Below are 18,417 nucleotides of genomic sequence, written 5' to 3'. Positions count from 1 at the left end.
TTATCCTAAAGCAGACTGTTAACAAGTTATGTACTGTTGAATATACATCTTTATTCTTAAAGGGGCAAATAAACTGCAATAAATGGTGATTGATAATATTCTTTTAAAGTCAGTTTTTTGCTTGACTTAAATGCTAAAATGAATCACAGACATAAGCAAATGTGTTTTTTAAACCATATGTATAAGCAAACTGTAGCACAATAAAATTGTGACTGCAACAATAATGAAAAACAGATTATGCTCTGTTAAGCCATGGGCTCTGTGTCTGATTTATATTTCTGTAAAATATAAATATATTTCTCTCTTTTTTTTTTCATTTGCATGGTGGTCATACTGCTACCTTGCACGGACATTAACTACACGTTTAGACTATATGCTTCTCTACAACCTTAGCAACCCTACTCATACAGACCGTACTGTACTGTATGTGACACAAGTCTGTCTGTGATCATGGGCATCACTGCATTTATTAAAACGAGTGCTAATAATATAATGCATTATGTACAGCAAAACATACCTTCAGTTTGAGCTTGCTTTTCTTTCTCTGCTTTTTTCCTCTTTTTTTTCGGCTCCAGAAAGATACGGTTTGGTTGCCTAACACAAATTAAAATAGACTTAAAGTGCGTCGGATAGATTATAAATATTAATAAGATTGCACCGTGTAAAGTTAGCAACGGGACAGACAACCTTGTGAAAGGCAATACATAAACCAGTTAAATCCATATTACCATACACTTTAGATTAAAATATCAAGAACTTGCTTTTTCACAGCACATTTTTGTCACGTCACTGTGTAATGAAACATTAATAAATTTTAAGGACATATCTATAATGGGACATTTTAGGGCATGCTTGACTTTTTATTAAACGTGAGCAATTTGAAAAGATATAGTGGAATATATGTAAACGAATACTATGATCATTACGGCACTCCTGTTCTCCCAGCATATTGCAGGCGGTGTTATGCAAATTAGTATGTGGTGCTTCTTTAAAGCTCTTTAAAGCTTTTATTTATACTGTTGCTTTGTATTTATTATCATTTTTGACAATTTGTCATGTATTAATTTTACAGAGCTATTCTTTTTTTATTTAATATGGTGGGTCGCAAGTACAACTATATAATTATGTATTCGCGTTTTACTATATAGAGAAGTAATTGCTTTTAATAACGTGTATTTGTCAAAAGGCTGGCTCATGGGCAGTTGCCTGTTAGACGGGCTTGCATTAATTATATATATAAAAAAAAACAATTAAGCTTAGATACAGAGCTAGCCACTCAATACAATCATTAATTTGGGTAGATTAATAATTTAATTTAACAAGATCGTGAAAGACATTAAATTGAAAGTGAAACTTGGAATAAGCCTTGTTGTTAGGTAGTGCGTGACGTCATGGTTTGAATAGCGATTGGGGAAACTGAATTTCCCAGAACACCTGTAACGCTAAATGGCTATTTAAAAAAAAGCCCCGTAAACCTGATTAATTCTGTTTCTGTTTCTAAGAAACCAATCAGAGCGCGGTGTGAAATCCCCAGCCAATAGGAGAGATCAGAGAGGACGCCATTTCAGCGTTGTGAACGCGCTTTACCTTACGCTGACAGCGTCCTCTCTGAGCCCTCCTATTGGCTGCAGAATTTACACCGCGTTCTGATTGGTTGCCTGTTATTGAAATAGAATTTTTTTTTTTGTTGGAGCATTAATGTACAGCGAGTACATTTGAGTACAACGTGAGTCTGTAGGAGGTTAGTTGTAATATATTTCTGTATTTTAAATAGAGGGAAAGTGCTAAAAAGACTCAAATCTAACTTCTACATGAGCTAACTTTGAATTCACAATAACATTTCATCATGTTTTGTGATATTTTGCAGTTTATAAAAATATTTCACGATGAAAGTCGAGGTGTCCACAGCTGTGCACTTTATTTCCACCTTATTGAGAGGAAAAAGACTTCTGTCTGAAGAACAACTCCAACGCTTCAGCCATTCTTTGCAAGAGGCTTTAGGAGGTGAGATTAAACATGACATTAAACCAATATTTCACGGTATTTCATTATGGTATAATAAGAGAGTGGAAGAAGAGGAAAGCTGATTAACATGGCATTAAAATTAAAAGGAAATAAATGTCAGATTTATGTCACAAGACACTAGTACTGGCCAGAAAAACTGCCTTTCATTCGAAGTGAATGATAATAATATTTTAACAATGAATGTTTCTTTTTTTTCTCCTATGATTTTAGCGCATTACCAGCACCACTGGTTCCCTGACGCACCCTTTAAAGGTTCAGGATATCGCTGTATCCGGATCAACCACAAGATGGACCCGCTTTTAGGGAGGGTTGCTTACGCCATCGGCCTTAGCAAGGAGCGGCTCTGCCACCTGCTGCCAAGAGAACTTACTATGTGGGTCGACCCCTACGAAGTGGCCTACCGTATAGGGGAGAATGGATCCATAGGCCTTCTGTATGAAGCCACGCCTCCGCTAGAGACTCATCTGAACTCTGTGGACAATTTTAAACAAACTGTGAATCAGTGACTTGATCCAATTCTTGCTCTCCATTTGTTTTACTTTATTTATTTTTTTAATATATACTGTATATAGATATAGATCTATATTTAATTAAAAGTTTTATACATTTAATTAAGAATCCTGCAATTTTGTTCATAGTGTAATGTAAAAACTGCAATGTCTTTTTCAACTGCAAAATTGATTAATATGTTATTGTTGGCCCAAATTTTTACAATGTAATTTGTTGACCATGATTTGTTTGGCCACCACACTACACACAGTCATGCAAACACTTATCCAAAGAAGGTTTAGGAAGAGAAATACACAGAAGTACTTAACAGTAAAGGAATAGTGGTGTTTCAGTACTTGGTAAGGTAAGTGATATTAGCATAAAAATTGACATTTTAGATTGGTTTTCAGATACATTAATACTTGTATAGAAATGTTTTTATAGAGCACTATTAACAGTGGTCTATAAAGCTTAAATAGCCTAGAAGCTATGGAAGAAATAGCATTTATTTTTAATACAAATTAAATAAAAATGAATGATGACATATCTTGGGATAAAATCAGGCTTACCTTTGGGGGGTCTCAGATTAAATTATTTTGGTACCAGTTTGGGGCTACCAGGTCACATGACCTAGAAGCTATTGAAGAAATAGCTTTTTTCTTTTATAAAAATCAAGTAAGACATATCTTTGGATAAATTCAGGTGTACCTTGTGTGGGGCTACAATGTGATTATTTTGGTACGAGTCTGGGGTTATCAGGTAACATGACCTAGAAGGTATTGAAGAAATAGCGTTTCTTTTTTATAAAAAAAATTATAAAAATGAATAAAGACATATCTTGGGATAAAATCAGCTGTACCTTTGGGGGGGGGGGGGGGGGGTCTCAGATTAAATTATTTTGGTACCAGTTTGGGGTCACCAGGTCACATGACCTAGAAGCTATTTTTAAAATAAAAAAATAAATAAAAATAAATGAAGACATATCTTGGGATACCTTTTGGAGGTCTCAGATCTGATTATTTTGGTACCAGTTTGGGATCACCAAGTCACATGACCTAGAAGCTATTGAAGAAATTGTGTTTTTTTTATTTAAAAAAAATTAATGAAGAGATATCATGGGATAAAGTCAGGTGTACTTTGTGTGGGGCTGCAATGTGATTATTTTGGTACAAGTGTGGCCTCACCAGGTCACATGACCTAGAAACTATTGAAGAAATAGCGTGTTTTTTTATATATTTTTTTTTTAAATACATGAAGACATATCTTGGAATAAAATCAGGTATACCTAGTGTTGGGCTGCAGTATGATTATTTTGGTACCAGTTTGGGGTCACCAGGTCACATGACCTAGAAGCTATTGAAGAAAGAGCATTTAAAAAATAAAAAAATAAAAAAAAATGAATTAAGACATATCTTTGAATAAAGTCAGGTGTACCTTGCGTGGGGTTGCAATGTGACTATTTTGGTACAAGTGTGGCCTCACTAGGTCACATGACCTAGAAGCTATTGAAGAAATAGCGTTTTTTTTTTATATAATTTTTTTTTTAAATAAAAATGCATGAAGACATATCTTGAGATAAAATCAGGTGTACCTTGTGTGGAACTTTAATGAGATTATTTATACTAGTTTGGGGTTACATGGTTATACGACCAAAAAGCTATTGAAGAAATAGTGATTTAATAAAAAAAATATATAATATTTGCAAATTAATTCACAATATTCAATTAATCTATCAATTCAACAATTAATAATAAACAAAGGCAAAATGCAACGACGCATGGCATTTGTATTTTTAATAATAAATTAGAATAACTGGGGCACGTAGCCAGTTAAGTACAAGCACTTTCACTTTTCACTTGGACAAAAATTTGTCGACGGTCCCTAAAATACCGCTTCCGAATGTCTGTCGAATGTCTGAATATCAAAATAACTTCACCGCGGTCTGAAAAATAATTACTCCAGTAAAGTATAGATACCCAAAATTTCTACTTAAGTAAGGTAACGAAGTATTTGTTCTTCGTTACTTGACACCTCTGGTGTGTGTGTGAAAGAGAGAGAGAGAGCGTGTATGTGCGCGCGCGATGGGTTGATGCCTTGATAATGTTGGTCACTGCGAAAACTGCTCATTGCCAATGCAATCAATACTACGAGAAGATATTTGATGATGGTTTATTACTGCAAAATATGCATTCACATCTCTTGGCCCAGTTTAATTCACTAAACTTTAATACCTGAAGCTGAAATATGCGAGCTGTGAACAATAAATTGGTTAATTGTTTATTTTTATTTGGTTTTAAAAACGAAGGGAGAGAAAAGTGAGAGATTTTTTTCTCGCCCCTAAACTGCCAGAGCAGCACCTCTCAGTGCTCGGGGACCTCCGGGTTTACACATTAAAGCACTGCATGAAGTCAGCGATCAAATACTATCAAATGCAATGAATTTAAAAGAAAACTTATTTCATATTACATATATTTCATCCAGAACAACACTTATTCAGTAACAAGCATATTTACATAATTAATGCAATTCAAACCAATAACTAAACACATAAATAGGGAACCTAAGATTTAACACACTATGAGTCTTTTTCCCCACTATGAAATCTGTAAATACATTTTCTCCTATGTTTAATGTTCTCCGTCATGCTATTATTTATATAATGGTCAGTAAGGAAGTTTTTTCTTGTGCTGAATAACTGTCGGTGTTTCTATATTTCCTGAAGAGCATTAACGCTATTTAAGTAAACCCAAGCAAAGTATCTTGTCCTAAAGCAGACTGTTAACAAGTTATGTACTGTTAAATATACATCTTCATTCTTAAAGGGGCAAATAAACTGCAATAAATGGTGATTGATTGATAATATTCTTTTAAAGTCGTTTTTTTGCTTGACTTAAATGCTAAAATGAATCACAGACATAAGCAAATGTGTTTTTTTAAAACCATATGTATAAGCAAACTGTAGCACAATAAAATTGTGACTGCAACAATAATGAAAAACAGATTATGCTCTGTTAAGCCATGGGCTCTGTGTCTGATTAATATTTCTGTAAAATATAAATATATTTCTTTTTTTTTCATTTGCATGGTGGTCATACTGCTACCTTGCACGGACATTAACTACACGTTTAGACTATATGCTTCTCTACAACCTTAGCAACCCTACTCATACAGACCGTACTGTACTGTATGTGACACAAGTCTGTCTGTGATCATGGGCATCACTGCATTTATTAAAACGAGTGCTAATAATATTGTGGCGTGGGCGGGGTTTTGGGACTAGTAACCATCATGCTTTGCGGGAAGGGTTGTTAGGTGTTCACCCTGTCGAGGAAAGGTGGTTGGATTAGTGGCTTCGGCCAGGGTGTGTGTGTGTGAGTTAGAAGTGTGTCTTGTGATTGTGTGACTTGTGAATGTGCCGTTTATGTGCTATGCTGAATAAAATACTCCCAGCCATTTGCATTGGGCAGCAAGGAAGCTCACTCGTCTCTCCTAATCCCTTCGTGGCGGTGAAAAACGCTACAATATAATGCATTATGTACAGCAAAACATACCTTCAGTTTGGACTTGCTTTTCTTTCTCTGCCTTTTTCCTCTCTTTTTTTCGGCTCCAATAAGATACCGTTTGGTTGCCGTAACACAAATTAAAATAGACTTAAAGTGCGTCGGATAGATTATAAATATTAATAAGATTGCACCGTGTAAAGTTAGCAACGGGACAGACAACCTTGTGAAAGGCAATACATAAACCAGTTAAATCCATATTACCATATACACTGTAAAAAAAAAAAAAAAAAACCCAGGAATTGCCAGGAATATACCGTGAAAAAAATGTGGAATCTGTAAAAGACAATACGGTATACTGGTTTTGTAACCCTAAATTTTATGGTAGACAACGTATTATTTTACCAAAATCATGGTAGAAAAAAACAAATATATTTGTCAATTATACAGCAATTTAATGTAAAAAATGCAACTTTCCATAGCTTTTTACGGATATTTGCAGTAAAAAAAAAAGTTATAATATAATAATATTTACAGTAATTTGTTGTTAATTTAACAGTAATAGGATAGACCCTATTATTGTAAATAACTGTAAAAATAACAGAAATATGTTAAACCTTATTAACACCTTTGACAGTAAAAAACACAGTGAAATCGTATAACAAATTACAGCATTTTATTTTGACCAGATACATTTTACGGTAAATTCCTGGCAACCCCAGCTGCCGGTATTTTACCGCTAAAAATACAGTACAATATGAGGAACATAAATAGTTTACCGTACATTTTACATTTGCAACCGCTAAATATAGAAAAATTTAAAGATGCTCATATATAACCAAGGTAGTGAATATTACTGATAAACAATGAGAAAATTTGACATACCATTTGAAAAACAGACTAAACATATCATTTGCTCTATTCCTACCAAACAGCATAAATCTTGACAATACAGCATGTGTCCATATACAGTATATGGCTCGTAGTCCATGGAGGAATCAATAAACATGAAACAAAAATTACCTGCCCCTGACCTATCAACAGTAATGAGTCACTGGGTCCTGCCTTGGTGAAGGAAAGGACTTAGTGGAGTTTCTAATGCGCATGGTGTCGAAGATAGAAGCTCTGCAGGAGTACTTCAATGTCCATCAGGAGTTCACTTTGGACTGGCAGGATCCCCTCTGCAGCAAAAAATGGACAAAGTTTGATCAGTGCTTGAGCAAAATGCACAGAAATGAACAAAACGTGCTGCCAAAAACAGATCTAATGATAAATGATTTCTTAAGTGTAAAATATACAGTTCTTAAAGAATAGCTATTGTCAAAATGCAACCTGGGCTGTTTTTTTTTTTTTTTACTGTAAACGAGATAAACATATATCTAAAAGCATAATTACGACAAACGAGCCCTTTTTGGGATTGACCGTGATTTTGTTTTGTGGTCAATAGCCGGTGAATGGGAATACTAGGGGCATAAATTTGAGCGCAACAAAATCAATACAGTAAAAAAAAACAGCCCAGGTTGCGTTTTGGCAATAGTTATCCTTTAAATCTACTTATGTAAGAGTGATAAATAGACAACGCAGCCCTAATCACAATCATAATTTGTTGGAAAACGTATTTAAGTTTCCTATTGATTTATCATAGAACTTAAAGTTAATGGCTGAATGCATGGTGATGAGACCTATCATTCAGTCTACATTTTATAGCGTATGAAACTGCTCACCTGGACATGAACCTGAGCTCGGCTGATTAAGAATAGTGTGTCCTGTCCATTTTTCTTTAGCAAAACTTGAATAATACCACTGCTTACATCTTATTGAATCTTTGGGTGCAGACTTAATTGAAGTGCCTCGTATAAACAGGCAGGGTGTGATGTTTAGGGAAACCAAAGAATACAGGTGCCATCATTTCTCCCAGAATACTCATTGGGGGCAATGAAGCTTTCATTGTGGACTGGCTAGATACCTTCTGCATTCAGAAAGAAAACAAAAAGGGCATACACCATAAACAATAATAACTGACAAAAATAATGAGACAAGAAATTAAAGAAACAAAATAAGTGCAAATTTAGTTTCCCTGTGTTACAGTGTAGCTGAATGTTTTTCAACAATTTGATTTACGGTAAAACACATACCAAATATTTCCAGCCAAGGTTTGTTTCAATCTTCAGCATGCTTTTCCTGCCATTGTCTTGAAACTGTTTCATCTGTCACTCTCATTTGATGCTGTTTACAAAAACAAAACAGCAATATTGTAAAGGGAAAAAAGAAAATGAATTTAATGGAAAAAAAAAAAGAAAAAAAGATTATGACCTGAAATCTCACCCTTTCCTGAGAGTCACAGGTCCTTTGAGTATCCTTATGGTTTCTGCTCAAATTCAGTGTCTGAAAAGGGCAGGAACAAAACAAACCTTTTTAATCATAATAAAGACAAAATAAGATTTAGAGACAGAAAACAAAGAAATGTGTAAAATATCTTCTTGAATCTATTTACTTTACTAACCTTGAAAGAGACTCTTGGGTCTTAGCTGTGCCACCACCCTTAAACCTTAAAACACATGCATCAGAAAACCACTGCAACAAAATTTTAGATGTCCTTCACTGACATTTTTATTGTCTTGAACATATTTTGACCTCCACACACTTGCTGCTAGTCAAATATATTGCTTTAAACAAATAAAGGCAAAACAAGCATCTAAAGCTTCTCCTGGCATTATGAAAAAAGAAAGCCAAAACTGCTTAAGCTCTACACTTAAAGTAATCTAACAAATATATATTAACCATTTTCAGGAAAACATGAATTTGAACAAGCACATAAGCTTGTGACATCACTTTTGCAGAAACGTACAGCTACAAAATGCTATAATAACAGTTAAAGTCAAGTAATGTTTGTAACAGACAGTGCTGTTTAAATTTTAATGTTAACAGTTCAGTGCAACACTTAACTTGTTTGCTAATTAGGGCGATACAAAATTCAAATAGTTTAAACTCTGTTGTATAGAATAAAGAACATCTCTGAAACATCAAAAGTACAGTTCTCAGTAACAATCCCTAGTTAGAGGGATTGTTTAAAGATATATGGTCAAAACCTCTGAAAAGCATGCCTGTGATAACAGAAATCAGGTAAGAGTACAGCATTTAATATCAGCTGGGATAACTGAAAACATAAAAAACACAGTAGTTCCCAGTCAAGGTACAGTTAAGCTGACTGTACCGATCTGTTCAAAATGTCTTTAAACGGTCTCTCGCCACTCGTGATCAGAGAGATCGGCGATGAGGGTGAGTACTCTTGGGTTCACATGCAGTGTCTTCTTCTTAGTTTTTTCAACTTTTGTTCCCTTCTCTTAGTTAATGTTGAAAAAACACCTTGATTAACACAATAATCCATAATAAAACACTTTACAATGGAAAAAAAAGAAAGAAAAGGAAAGGCAAGGGAAAAGTAAAAGAATTAAAGTTCCAGGGGATAGTGGATGTTCAGGCAGTAGTAGCTACCAAGCATCAGACAGATTGCAGAGATGAAGTCAGTTATTTGGTCATTTACAACTTTGTGGTCAATGCTGAGCATGAACAGTCTCAAACAGCAGGAGGATCCTTGGAATGAAATACAAGTGTAAAAGAATTAATTGTAAAACCCCCTTTACCATTCAAATGTGTCTTAAAATAATAAAAGTGCAGACATTTAATATAGCGTATCCTTGCATTAGCTTTGGTTCGGTGCACTTGTACTGATTTTCAACTCACCACAAACAATGATACATGGTGTCACAGGCGGGCTTTCCACTTGGACTTCTTTTGCCAGACATGTTTCATCAACATAGTGGAAGAGGGTCTCCTCTTTTTCATCGAAATAAGAGAGGAGGAGGAGCATCATATCTTTCACGTCTTCTGAGCAGCCTGTCAGCTGTCCCCTTTGCATTCAAGGCTTTATGACAGCCTCCAAGACACGCTTGCTCTTGTCTGCACAAGTGGTTTTCAGAAAGTCCAGAAACCATTTTCCCTTCTTTTCCAGACTGGTGAGGAAAGTCTCTTTCAGCGGTACACCAGTAAGTTCTTCAAAACGGACTGTCATTCCAATCGCCTGAAACAAAAAAGGCCACTCTTCTTTAAGGGTTTGCATGTTTGCTCCGCTGTTTATTGCTTTGCGCTGAGAGTAGTAGGTACATTTCATTAGTTTTTACTTCTTCATGACTGAAGCTTGTCTGTTCACTGAGAATCTTCATACGTTCCTTCTTCTCCTGCTGGGTTTCCAGTGTCTCACTGACTGGCAAAAACTTCATGTCCCACTTTATGCAGCCATATGTGTCTTGAACAGATGCTCGCTTTTCAGGTGTGACTTCATCGGTGTCATCTGATCCTCCCTGTTTGCGCTTCTTTAACACTGGTAAAGTAGACCTCTTCACATTTTCAACTCGTGCCTGAATCTGAAAATAAACACTGTCATTCTTAATCAAAATGAGAACTACTTCACCAAACTCAACAGAGTCAGAGCCCCCTGTGACAAGGAAGTGTCCTTTCTTGTACTGTGTTCCCTTGTACATAATTTCTACTGTGACCTTCGTATTGGTTTCAGTGAAGTCAAACATTTGAACTGCTTCTTGAATGGCTTTACTGTACAGCACTGAGTAAAATGGAGAACCATCTTTGACTTTCAAGACAGATTGACACAATGACCCTGCTGCAAGATCGGCTTGAAACATCTGATGTCTTTCAGAGAGTGTATAGCAGAGGTTTTTGAAATTTTTCTGATTTCTGGCACACCTCTTGAAATAACTGTGCTTACTTTCAAAGCGCATTGTCCATAATCTTATCAGTGGGCCAAATTTCAGAATCAGTGCTGGGTAATGGCGTAGAAAATGGTGTTTTGGTCTCAGGTTGCATTCTGGGAACAGAGCTTTTCTTGACTAAATATACTTGAATAAGAACCTGAGCCACTGAAATTTTACCATGTCTACAATATCTTTCAGCTGCAGAGTTAAGTTCCACACATCATCTGTGGGGTCTGTCACTATGTCACTAACTATGAGAGGCAGCAATCGGAGGAAGTTCCAGTTCTGTATAGCCTGTCCTGAGAGTTTAGCTGCTTGAGGACTAACCTCAGATGGCTTTGTAGAAGCATCAGAGGCATGGTAACTAAACTGTTTGATGCGTCGGTTCAGAGTGGAGTAAGTGAACCATGCTTTTTTCTTTATAAAGTATTTCAGATACAGTGCCACATCATAAGCCAAAACTCCCTCAAAGATATCATGACCTAGACATGGTGGCATACCTGGCATACAAATGTTGAAGTATTTCAGTGAATTGAACACTGACCTGAACTTCACTCCTTCGACGTCTGGTGTATTGTCAATCTGGAGGCGATCAACAGCAGAGTTGTAGTTCTCTTTGGTACGTTCTGGTCCACACAGATTTGGGTCAGCACCCTGAAATTCAGATTTCGTTATCAGGCAGTACCTGCAGAAGAACTTTGAAGAACTAAAGTTTTCAGTGAAGCAACCAATACAGTGAGAACCCAGATTATCACCAGCAATGCAAAACAAAGTTCCTTTGACTCTAGTTTCATCTGATGCAACAATCCCACTGCCCTCCAATTCTTTCAAGTCTGCTAGTAATTCAGAGAACACATTAGCATGACCAAACTCTTTAAAATCTTTCTCCCTGCACAGTAAGACAAGAGACATGTGATCTGTGTCTGAGCGTACATGAAGTGGCAAGTTTGCCACTGATGCATATACAGCTAATACCTTGTGTTTTGTCCTTGCAGAGCCTAAAGGGTTAAGGACTTAAAAGGCATCCTGATAGAGTACTAGCTTGAGGCATGATGGGTTTTGACCAAAAAAATCATTTGATTTAAACAGCTTACTATCACTTATGTCACACAGAACATCAGCAGGAGGCTCAGTAGAGGGCTCTTCTGATTTCTGCCACAGATCAGACTCTAGCAGACATCTCAAAGTCTCTCTTAAAGGCACATAATAGGCAAAACTATCTTTTCTGTTTTCATCTCTCCCTAAAAATATTTTCTTTGGTTCCACATAGTTGAAGGATTTTTTAAAGGTCTGAGCTCTGGAGTGCACTGTCCTCAATGGCCCGGTATGACATGCAGAAAAAAGATCATAGCTTTTGACAGACTCGCAGACTTTGTTGACGTCCTCCTCTGATAATGATGTGTCATCTTTTAACAGTGATGCAAGTTTACCCAAACTGTATGTCTGTCCCAACTCATGCATGTTCTGCATTTCCTCCACAATGTTCTGTATGGTTGAAGCAGGCAGTAGAAACTGACCCTGCAATTTTAAGTAGAATAGTGAAACGTTTCTCAGAAAAAGATCACAGAATTCAGGGGGCATTTCCATGTTATCTTCATCTGTAATATACTGTGCAGCAGGCTCGGAAATCAAGGTTACAAAGTCATCTGATGTGGTTGGAACCGATGATGATTGACATGCAGACTCTCTATATAAATCACCAATGCTGCTGTCTGAAAACTCTCTGTGTTTACGTAACATGTGAGCAGGCCCGGAGTGGCTAATCGGGAGGACCGGGACAATTTCCGGTAGGCCGGTCTGATGTTTGGGCCGCAAGGGCCGGTGTCTAATTCTTTTCTTCTTCTTCTTTTTTTTTTTTTATTACATTTTTTTCGTGGGCCAGCCCATTGCTCAGTCATGGCATTAGGTTGATCATACGCTGCTACCGCTGTCCCTGTGCCGCCTCCAATGGTGGCTCTTTTGTTTATAAAAAAGAAAAAAAAAATGCCTGTATTATTGGCAGACGCACCCTGACGTAACGCGTCGGAGCACTGGGTCAGCGCCAGGTCAGCGCAGCAGAGTTCTCCTGGCCGGATCAGCTGTTGAAAGATGGAAAGTAGAAAGAGCAAAGGTGGCGCGGAGAAGGCAAGAATTAAAAAGAGAAAAGCTCTGGAAACAGACGCAGCTAAATGTGACAAAATTGGCACCTTTTTTTACTAAAACGAGCTCGCAGTTTCCAGCACCACATGAGGACGATTAAACGGGTAAGGAAAGATGTTGAACTTTAACTCCAAACCACAGTTCAACTTAAAGGTTGGATATGGTATATGAAGACGATAGCGGCGGCATCTGTGTGTTTAGGTTGAAGTTACAATAATACAAAAAATATTTCCAGCCGCTGGGTTGTCAGGTTTTCTGCTGATACGTCCAGTAATGAATTTATTGTAGAGGAGTTTAACTGACAGCTAACGTTAGCAAGTGAGTTAGCTTACAGATCCAGGAGGAAAGTAACATTAGCCGTTTCTCAATGACAGATAAAGCCGTTTCTACGTGTGTTTTGATGCCGTGAAAGTTTTCTATGTGGGTCCATCTAGTGTAGCAGACACATCACTGCCCCCCCCCCGCCCCCCCCACACACACACACATTATTTAATTCCAGAGTATTCTTTTATTTCTTAGTTTTACAAATAATTATAATTATAAAGTCAATGAATTGTGTGTTGTTGTGGCATATAACAAAACGTTATACCATTTAAACGATAGTGGCCTATAATGTGACGCCACATAACAGGGAAACTTTGTCTTTTAGCTCCTCAGAAGCTAGATCCAGCACCATGCACCAGCCATGAGCCTGCAAATCCAGAGTGGAAAGGTAGGAATAGGCTACGCACTGAGTGAATAACTGAATATTATTAGAATTAATATAATATATATATGGTGTATGGTGTAGACCTGCCATATATGAAATGTGCCCTGAAATGCTAGATGATTCAGCACTACATTAAGGAAACTGACCTAAATTGATCAGAAAACTTTGTAAAAGGGAGAGATTTGTGCTGAGAATCATGACCATTGTCATAATATGATTTGGTGTCAGAATCAGAGCCAGGAGCCAGTCGTGATGAGAGAGTTGCTTCTGTCAGTATGGAAGAAAGAGGTGAGCTGCTGTAACAGGATGTGTGAACAAGCAAGCATTAGTTCCAGTATAACCACTTACTATGCCCAAACAAAAGTCGTGAATTGGAAATGTTTTAGAAATATACACTGAATTACAAGGCTTTACAGAACAATTTGCACTATTGTAGACTTAACATGTAAGCTTAAAATTACATGATTTTAATAATAATAGGTTGTGATCTAAAGTGGGCCGGTCTGAGGCATGAAACTCCAGGGCTGAAAATGAGTCCCACTCCGGCCCTGCATGTGAGCAGTAAAAGATGATTTAACTCTAAAGGTATTTGTGCATCCTCTTACTGGACACGTGACCACGTGTCCTTCCACAATATGGCTCTTTAGATGAGCTATTAACTCTTTAGAGTTCTGACACTGACGTTCACACATCGCCATTGCACATGTAAACGAAGAAACCACCGCCACACCAGTGACATGGCTGGTGGCAGAGTGTCTTCGGTAAATATGAGCCTTAAACGCGCCAAACCTGGTGTATGTCAGCTTGCAGCCTGCTTCAATTCACCGAAAGAAACAACGTGGCTCATTCCGATGCAGTTTACAATGAAGCACGTAGCCCCTTGATGACTGAACTACCTTACCACAGAAATTACAGGTTAACATAACTCCATGTACTTTGGTAATTCCTCCCTAGCGAATTAAGCACGCCAAACACAGAAACTAATCCAGAACAATTCCCTCGCGACAATAATTCTAACTCAACTCACAAATGCTAACTAAATTCACAACCTTACTAATAAAAAACGAACTGCTAAAATTATCGATAAACGCTGGGCTAGTGAATTTTTATAAGAAAGATAACTTGAAGTTGCATGTACTCACCTCACCTCGAACTAATTGTAAGCTGCCAGGATGTCTACAAATTCCGAAGATGCTGTGGTCCAAGCAGCAATAAATGGCGCTAATATACGAGTTCAAAACTGTGTCCGTTAGCAAAGCCAACTTGAGTCTCCTGCATGAAAAACATAAAGTTGTTTTAAAATAATAATTAAAAAAGATTATTGAAATCAATTTTATTCACAACCATGAACTTTATTTTAAACATCTTCTTTTGCTGTTGATTTTTTTTTTATCAGAAGGTTAACAATGATATACTGCAGGCCTAACTTTTAATCTGTATATCAGTATCTGAAAAAAAAAAAAATATATATATATATATATATATATATATATATATATATATATATATATATATAAAAATCAATTTTATTGTCTTTCACTGCTAATATTTGCTTCTTTTTTTACTGGTTGTATTATTACGGTGGACCCTATTTTTTAACATCTTGCTTCTGTAAAAATGAATGTTTTTGTTTGCTTAAAAATCTACAGCTTTATACTGTGAATGCCAATGTGCACAACCCCAAAAGATGTAGTTTTACTCAAAGAATACCGTAAAATCTAAGTTTTTCAGACATTTTCAACATTACAATATTTAATTGTAAAATGTATGCATATTTATTTGTTTTCACGGAAAATATTTATAATTTCAACATTTTATTACAGTAAAAAACAAAGTTTTATCCGGTCTCACAATTAACGGTTATTCAATCTATTTAATACAGTAAAAGGAAGTTTTTGGTTTTACGCTCCATTACCGTTGGAATTGGACAGTGTTTTGCTGTATATTTTACTGACTTTTGTTACAGTGTACTTTAGATTAAAATATTGAGAACTTGCTTTTTCACCGCACATTTTTGTCACGTCACTGTCTAATAAGCAATGAAACATTAATAAATTGTAAGGACATATCTATAATGGGACATTTTAGGGCATGCTTGACTTTTTATCAAACGTGAGCAATTTGAAAAGATATAGTGGAATGTATGTAAACGAATACTATGATCATTACGGCACTCCTGTTCTCCCAGCATATTGCAGGCGGTGTTATGCAAATTAGTATGTGGTGCTTCTTTAAAGCTCTTTAAAGCTTTTATTTATACTGTTGCTTTGTATTTATTATCATTTTTGACAATTTGTCATGTATTAATTTTACAGAGCTATTCTTTTTTTTATTTAATATGGTGGGTCGCAAGTACAACTATATGATTATGTATTCGCGTTTTACTATATAGAGAAGTAATTGCTTTTAATAACGTGTATTTGTCAAAAGGCTGGCTCATGGGCAGTTGCCTGTTAGACGGGCTTGCATTAATTATATATATAAAAAAACAACAATTAAGCTTAGATACAGAGCTAACCACTCAATACAATCATTAATTTGGGTAGATTAATAATTTAATTCAACAAAATCGTGAAAGACATTAAATTGAAAGTGAAACTTGGCCTTGTTGTTAGGTAGTGCGTGACGTCATGGTTTGCATCGCGATTGGGGAAACTGAATTTCCCAGAACACCTGTAACGCTAAATGGCTATTTAAAAAAAAGCCCCGTAAACCTGATTAATTCTGTTTCTGTTTCTAAGAAACCAATCAGAGCGCGGTGTGAAATCCGCAGCCAATAGGAGAGATCAGAGAGGACGCCATTTCAGCGTCGTGAAGCCATTCACTCTCTGAGCCCTCCTATTGGCTGCAGAATTTTTACCGCGTTCTGATTGGTTGCCTGTTATTGAAATAGAAAAAAAAATGTTGGAGCATTAATGTACAGCAAGTACATTTGAGTACAACGTGAGTCTGTAGGAGGTTAGTTGTAATATATTTCTGTATTTAAAATAGAGGGAAAGTGCTAAAAAGACTCAAATCTAACTTCTACATGAGCTAACTTTGAATTCACGATAACATTTCATCATGTTTTGTGATATTTTGCAGTTTATAAAAATATTTCACGATGAAAGTCGAGGTGTCCACAGCTGTGCACTTTATTTCCACCTTATTGAGAGGAAAAAGACTTCTGTCTGAAGAACAACTCCAACGCTTCAGCCATTCTTTGCAAGAGGCTTTAGGAGGTGAGATTAAACATGACATTAAACCAATATTTCACGGTATTTCATTATGGTATAATAAGAGAGTGCAAGAAGAGGAAAGCTGATTAACATGGCATTAAAATTAAAAGGAAATAAATTACAGATTTATGTCACAGGACACTAGTACTGCCCAGAAAAACTTTCTTTCGAAGTGAATGATAATAATATTTTAACAATGAATGTTTCTTTTTTTTCTCCTATGATTTAAGCGCATTACCAGCACCACTGGTTCCCTGACGCACCCTTTAAAGGTTCAGGATATCGCTGTATCCGGATCAACCACAAGATGGACCCGCTTTTAGGGAGGGTTGCTTACGCCATCGGCCTTAGCAAGGAGCGGCTCTGCCACCTGCTGCCAAGAGAACTTACTATGTGGGTCGACCCCTACGAAGTGGCCTACCGTATAGGGGAGAATGGATCCATAGGCGTTCTGTATGAAGCCACGCCTCCGCTAGAGACTCATCTGAACTCTGTGGACAATTTTAAACAAACTGTGAATCAGTGACTTGAGCTGATCCAAATCTTGCTCTCCATTTGTTTTACTTTATTAATTTTTTTAAATATATACTGTATATAGATATAGATCTATATTTAATTAAAAGTTTTATACATTTAATTAAGAATCCTGCAATTTTGTTCATAGTGTAATGTAAAAACTGCAATGTCTTTTTCAACTGCAAAATTGATTAATATGTTATTGTTGGCCAAAATTTTTACAATGGAATTTGTTGAGCATGATTTGTTTGGCCACCACACTACACACAGTCATGCAAACACTTATCCAAAGAAGGTTTAGGAAGAGAAATACAGTACTTAACAGTAAAGGAATAGTAGTGTTTCAGTACTTGGTAAGTTAAGTGATATTAGCATAAAAATTGACATTTTAGTTTGGTTTAGAGCACTATTAACAGTGGTCATTGTCTCAAAGCAGCTTCACAGAATCAAAAGAAAATTAGGGAAATTAGTATAAATGTAAGAGAAAATATGAATAAATCAGAATTGTGTCTGATGAGCAAGCCAACAACTATGGTTGCAAGGAGAAACTCCCTGAGATGGCAATAGGAAGATACCTTGAGAGGAACCAAACTCAACAGGGAACCCATTCTCATTTTTGTGATATCAGATAGCAGGGATTGATTTGCAGTCATACTGAGTGTTAGCAAGCTGGAAGTTCAATATAACAGGAGATGTGTTTAGGTTATCTTAGGGCCACTTTCGTATTGTAGGCCCAGGTCTGAAACTGCGAAATACATAATCCATCAGAGAACCTGTGACTGCATCAGCCAAGTTCGAAACCATCTTTATGGTTAGGTGGAACCACATGGGTCCTCCATACGTTGAGATCTCAAACAAGAAGCGGGGCGAAGTCAGACAGGTCTGGAGGGCAGAGGAGGTCTGGATTACTACAGCTCAGGAGTGTAATGTGTAGCTTGACAGAGTGAGATAGGGAGAGGAGAGGAGAGAAAGGAAGAGAAGAAAAGAGAACTGTTAGGTAGGGTCACAGTCACATGTGTAAGGTGAATGTATATTTAGTGCAGAGTGCAAGC

General features: G+C 36.6%; 2 protein-coding genes across 2 annotated transcripts; both read left to right on the top strand.

The window, feature by feature from the left end:
• The first annotated feature begins 1,871 nt into the window (after nucleotides 1–1,871).
• LOC128511537 (protein BTG1-like) lies at nucleotides 1,872–2,570 on the top strand. The gene is made up of 2 exons (XM_053484439.1): nucleotides 1,872–2,004; nucleotides 2,236–2,570. Exons 1-2 carry the CDS (start codon nucleotides 1,887–1,889, stop codon nucleotides 2,529–2,531), a joined length of 414 nt encoding a protein of 137 aa, XP_053340414.1. The 5' UTR covers nucleotides 1,872–1,886; the 3' UTR covers nucleotides 2,532–2,570.
• Nucleotides 2,571–16,719: 14,149 nt separating this feature from the next.
• LOC128511544 (protein BTG1-like) lies at nucleotides 16,720–17,391 on the top strand. Its single transcript, XM_053484456.1, has 2 exons — nucleotides 16,720–16,852; nucleotides 17,080–17,391. Exons 1-2 carry the CDS (start codon nucleotides 16,735–16,737, stop codon nucleotides 17,373–17,375), a joined length of 414 nt encoding a protein of 137 aa, XP_053340431.1. The 5' UTR covers nucleotides 16,720–16,734; the 3' UTR covers nucleotides 17,376–17,391.
• The last annotated feature ends 1,026 nt before the right edge of the window (nucleotides 17,392–18,417 follow it).

Source organism: Clarias gariepinus, chromosome 23, assembly GCF_024256425.1.
Source record: "Clarias gariepinus isolate MV-2021 ecotype Netherlands chromosome 23, CGAR_prim_01v2, whole genome shotgun sequence".
NCBI classification, from domain to species: domain Eukaryota; kingdom Metazoa; phylum Chordata; class Actinopteri; order Siluriformes; family Clariidae; genus Clarias; species Clarias gariepinus.
Note: the sequence above shows the minus strand (reverse complement) of the source record. Positions and strands in the feature narration are given on the sequence as shown.

Bases quoted from the DNA above. Each gene is read 5' to 3' on its own strand.
- LOC128511537 (XM_053484439.1), top strand. From the start codon at position 1,887: ATGAAAGTCGAGGTGTCCACAGCTGTGCACTTTATTTCCACCTTATTG. The intron at 2,005-2,235 runs GTGAGATTAAAC...CTATGATTTTAG, and splicing joins TTTGCAAGAGGCTTTAGGAG to CGCATTACCAGCACCACTGG.
- LOC128511544 (XM_053484456.1), top strand. From the start codon at position 16,735: ATGAAAGTCGAGGTGTCCACAGCTGTGCACTTTATTTCCACCTTATTG. The intron at 16,853-17,079 runs GTGAGATTAAAC...CTATGATTTAAG, and splicing joins TTTGCAAGAGGCTTTAGGAG to CGCATTACCAGCACCACTGG.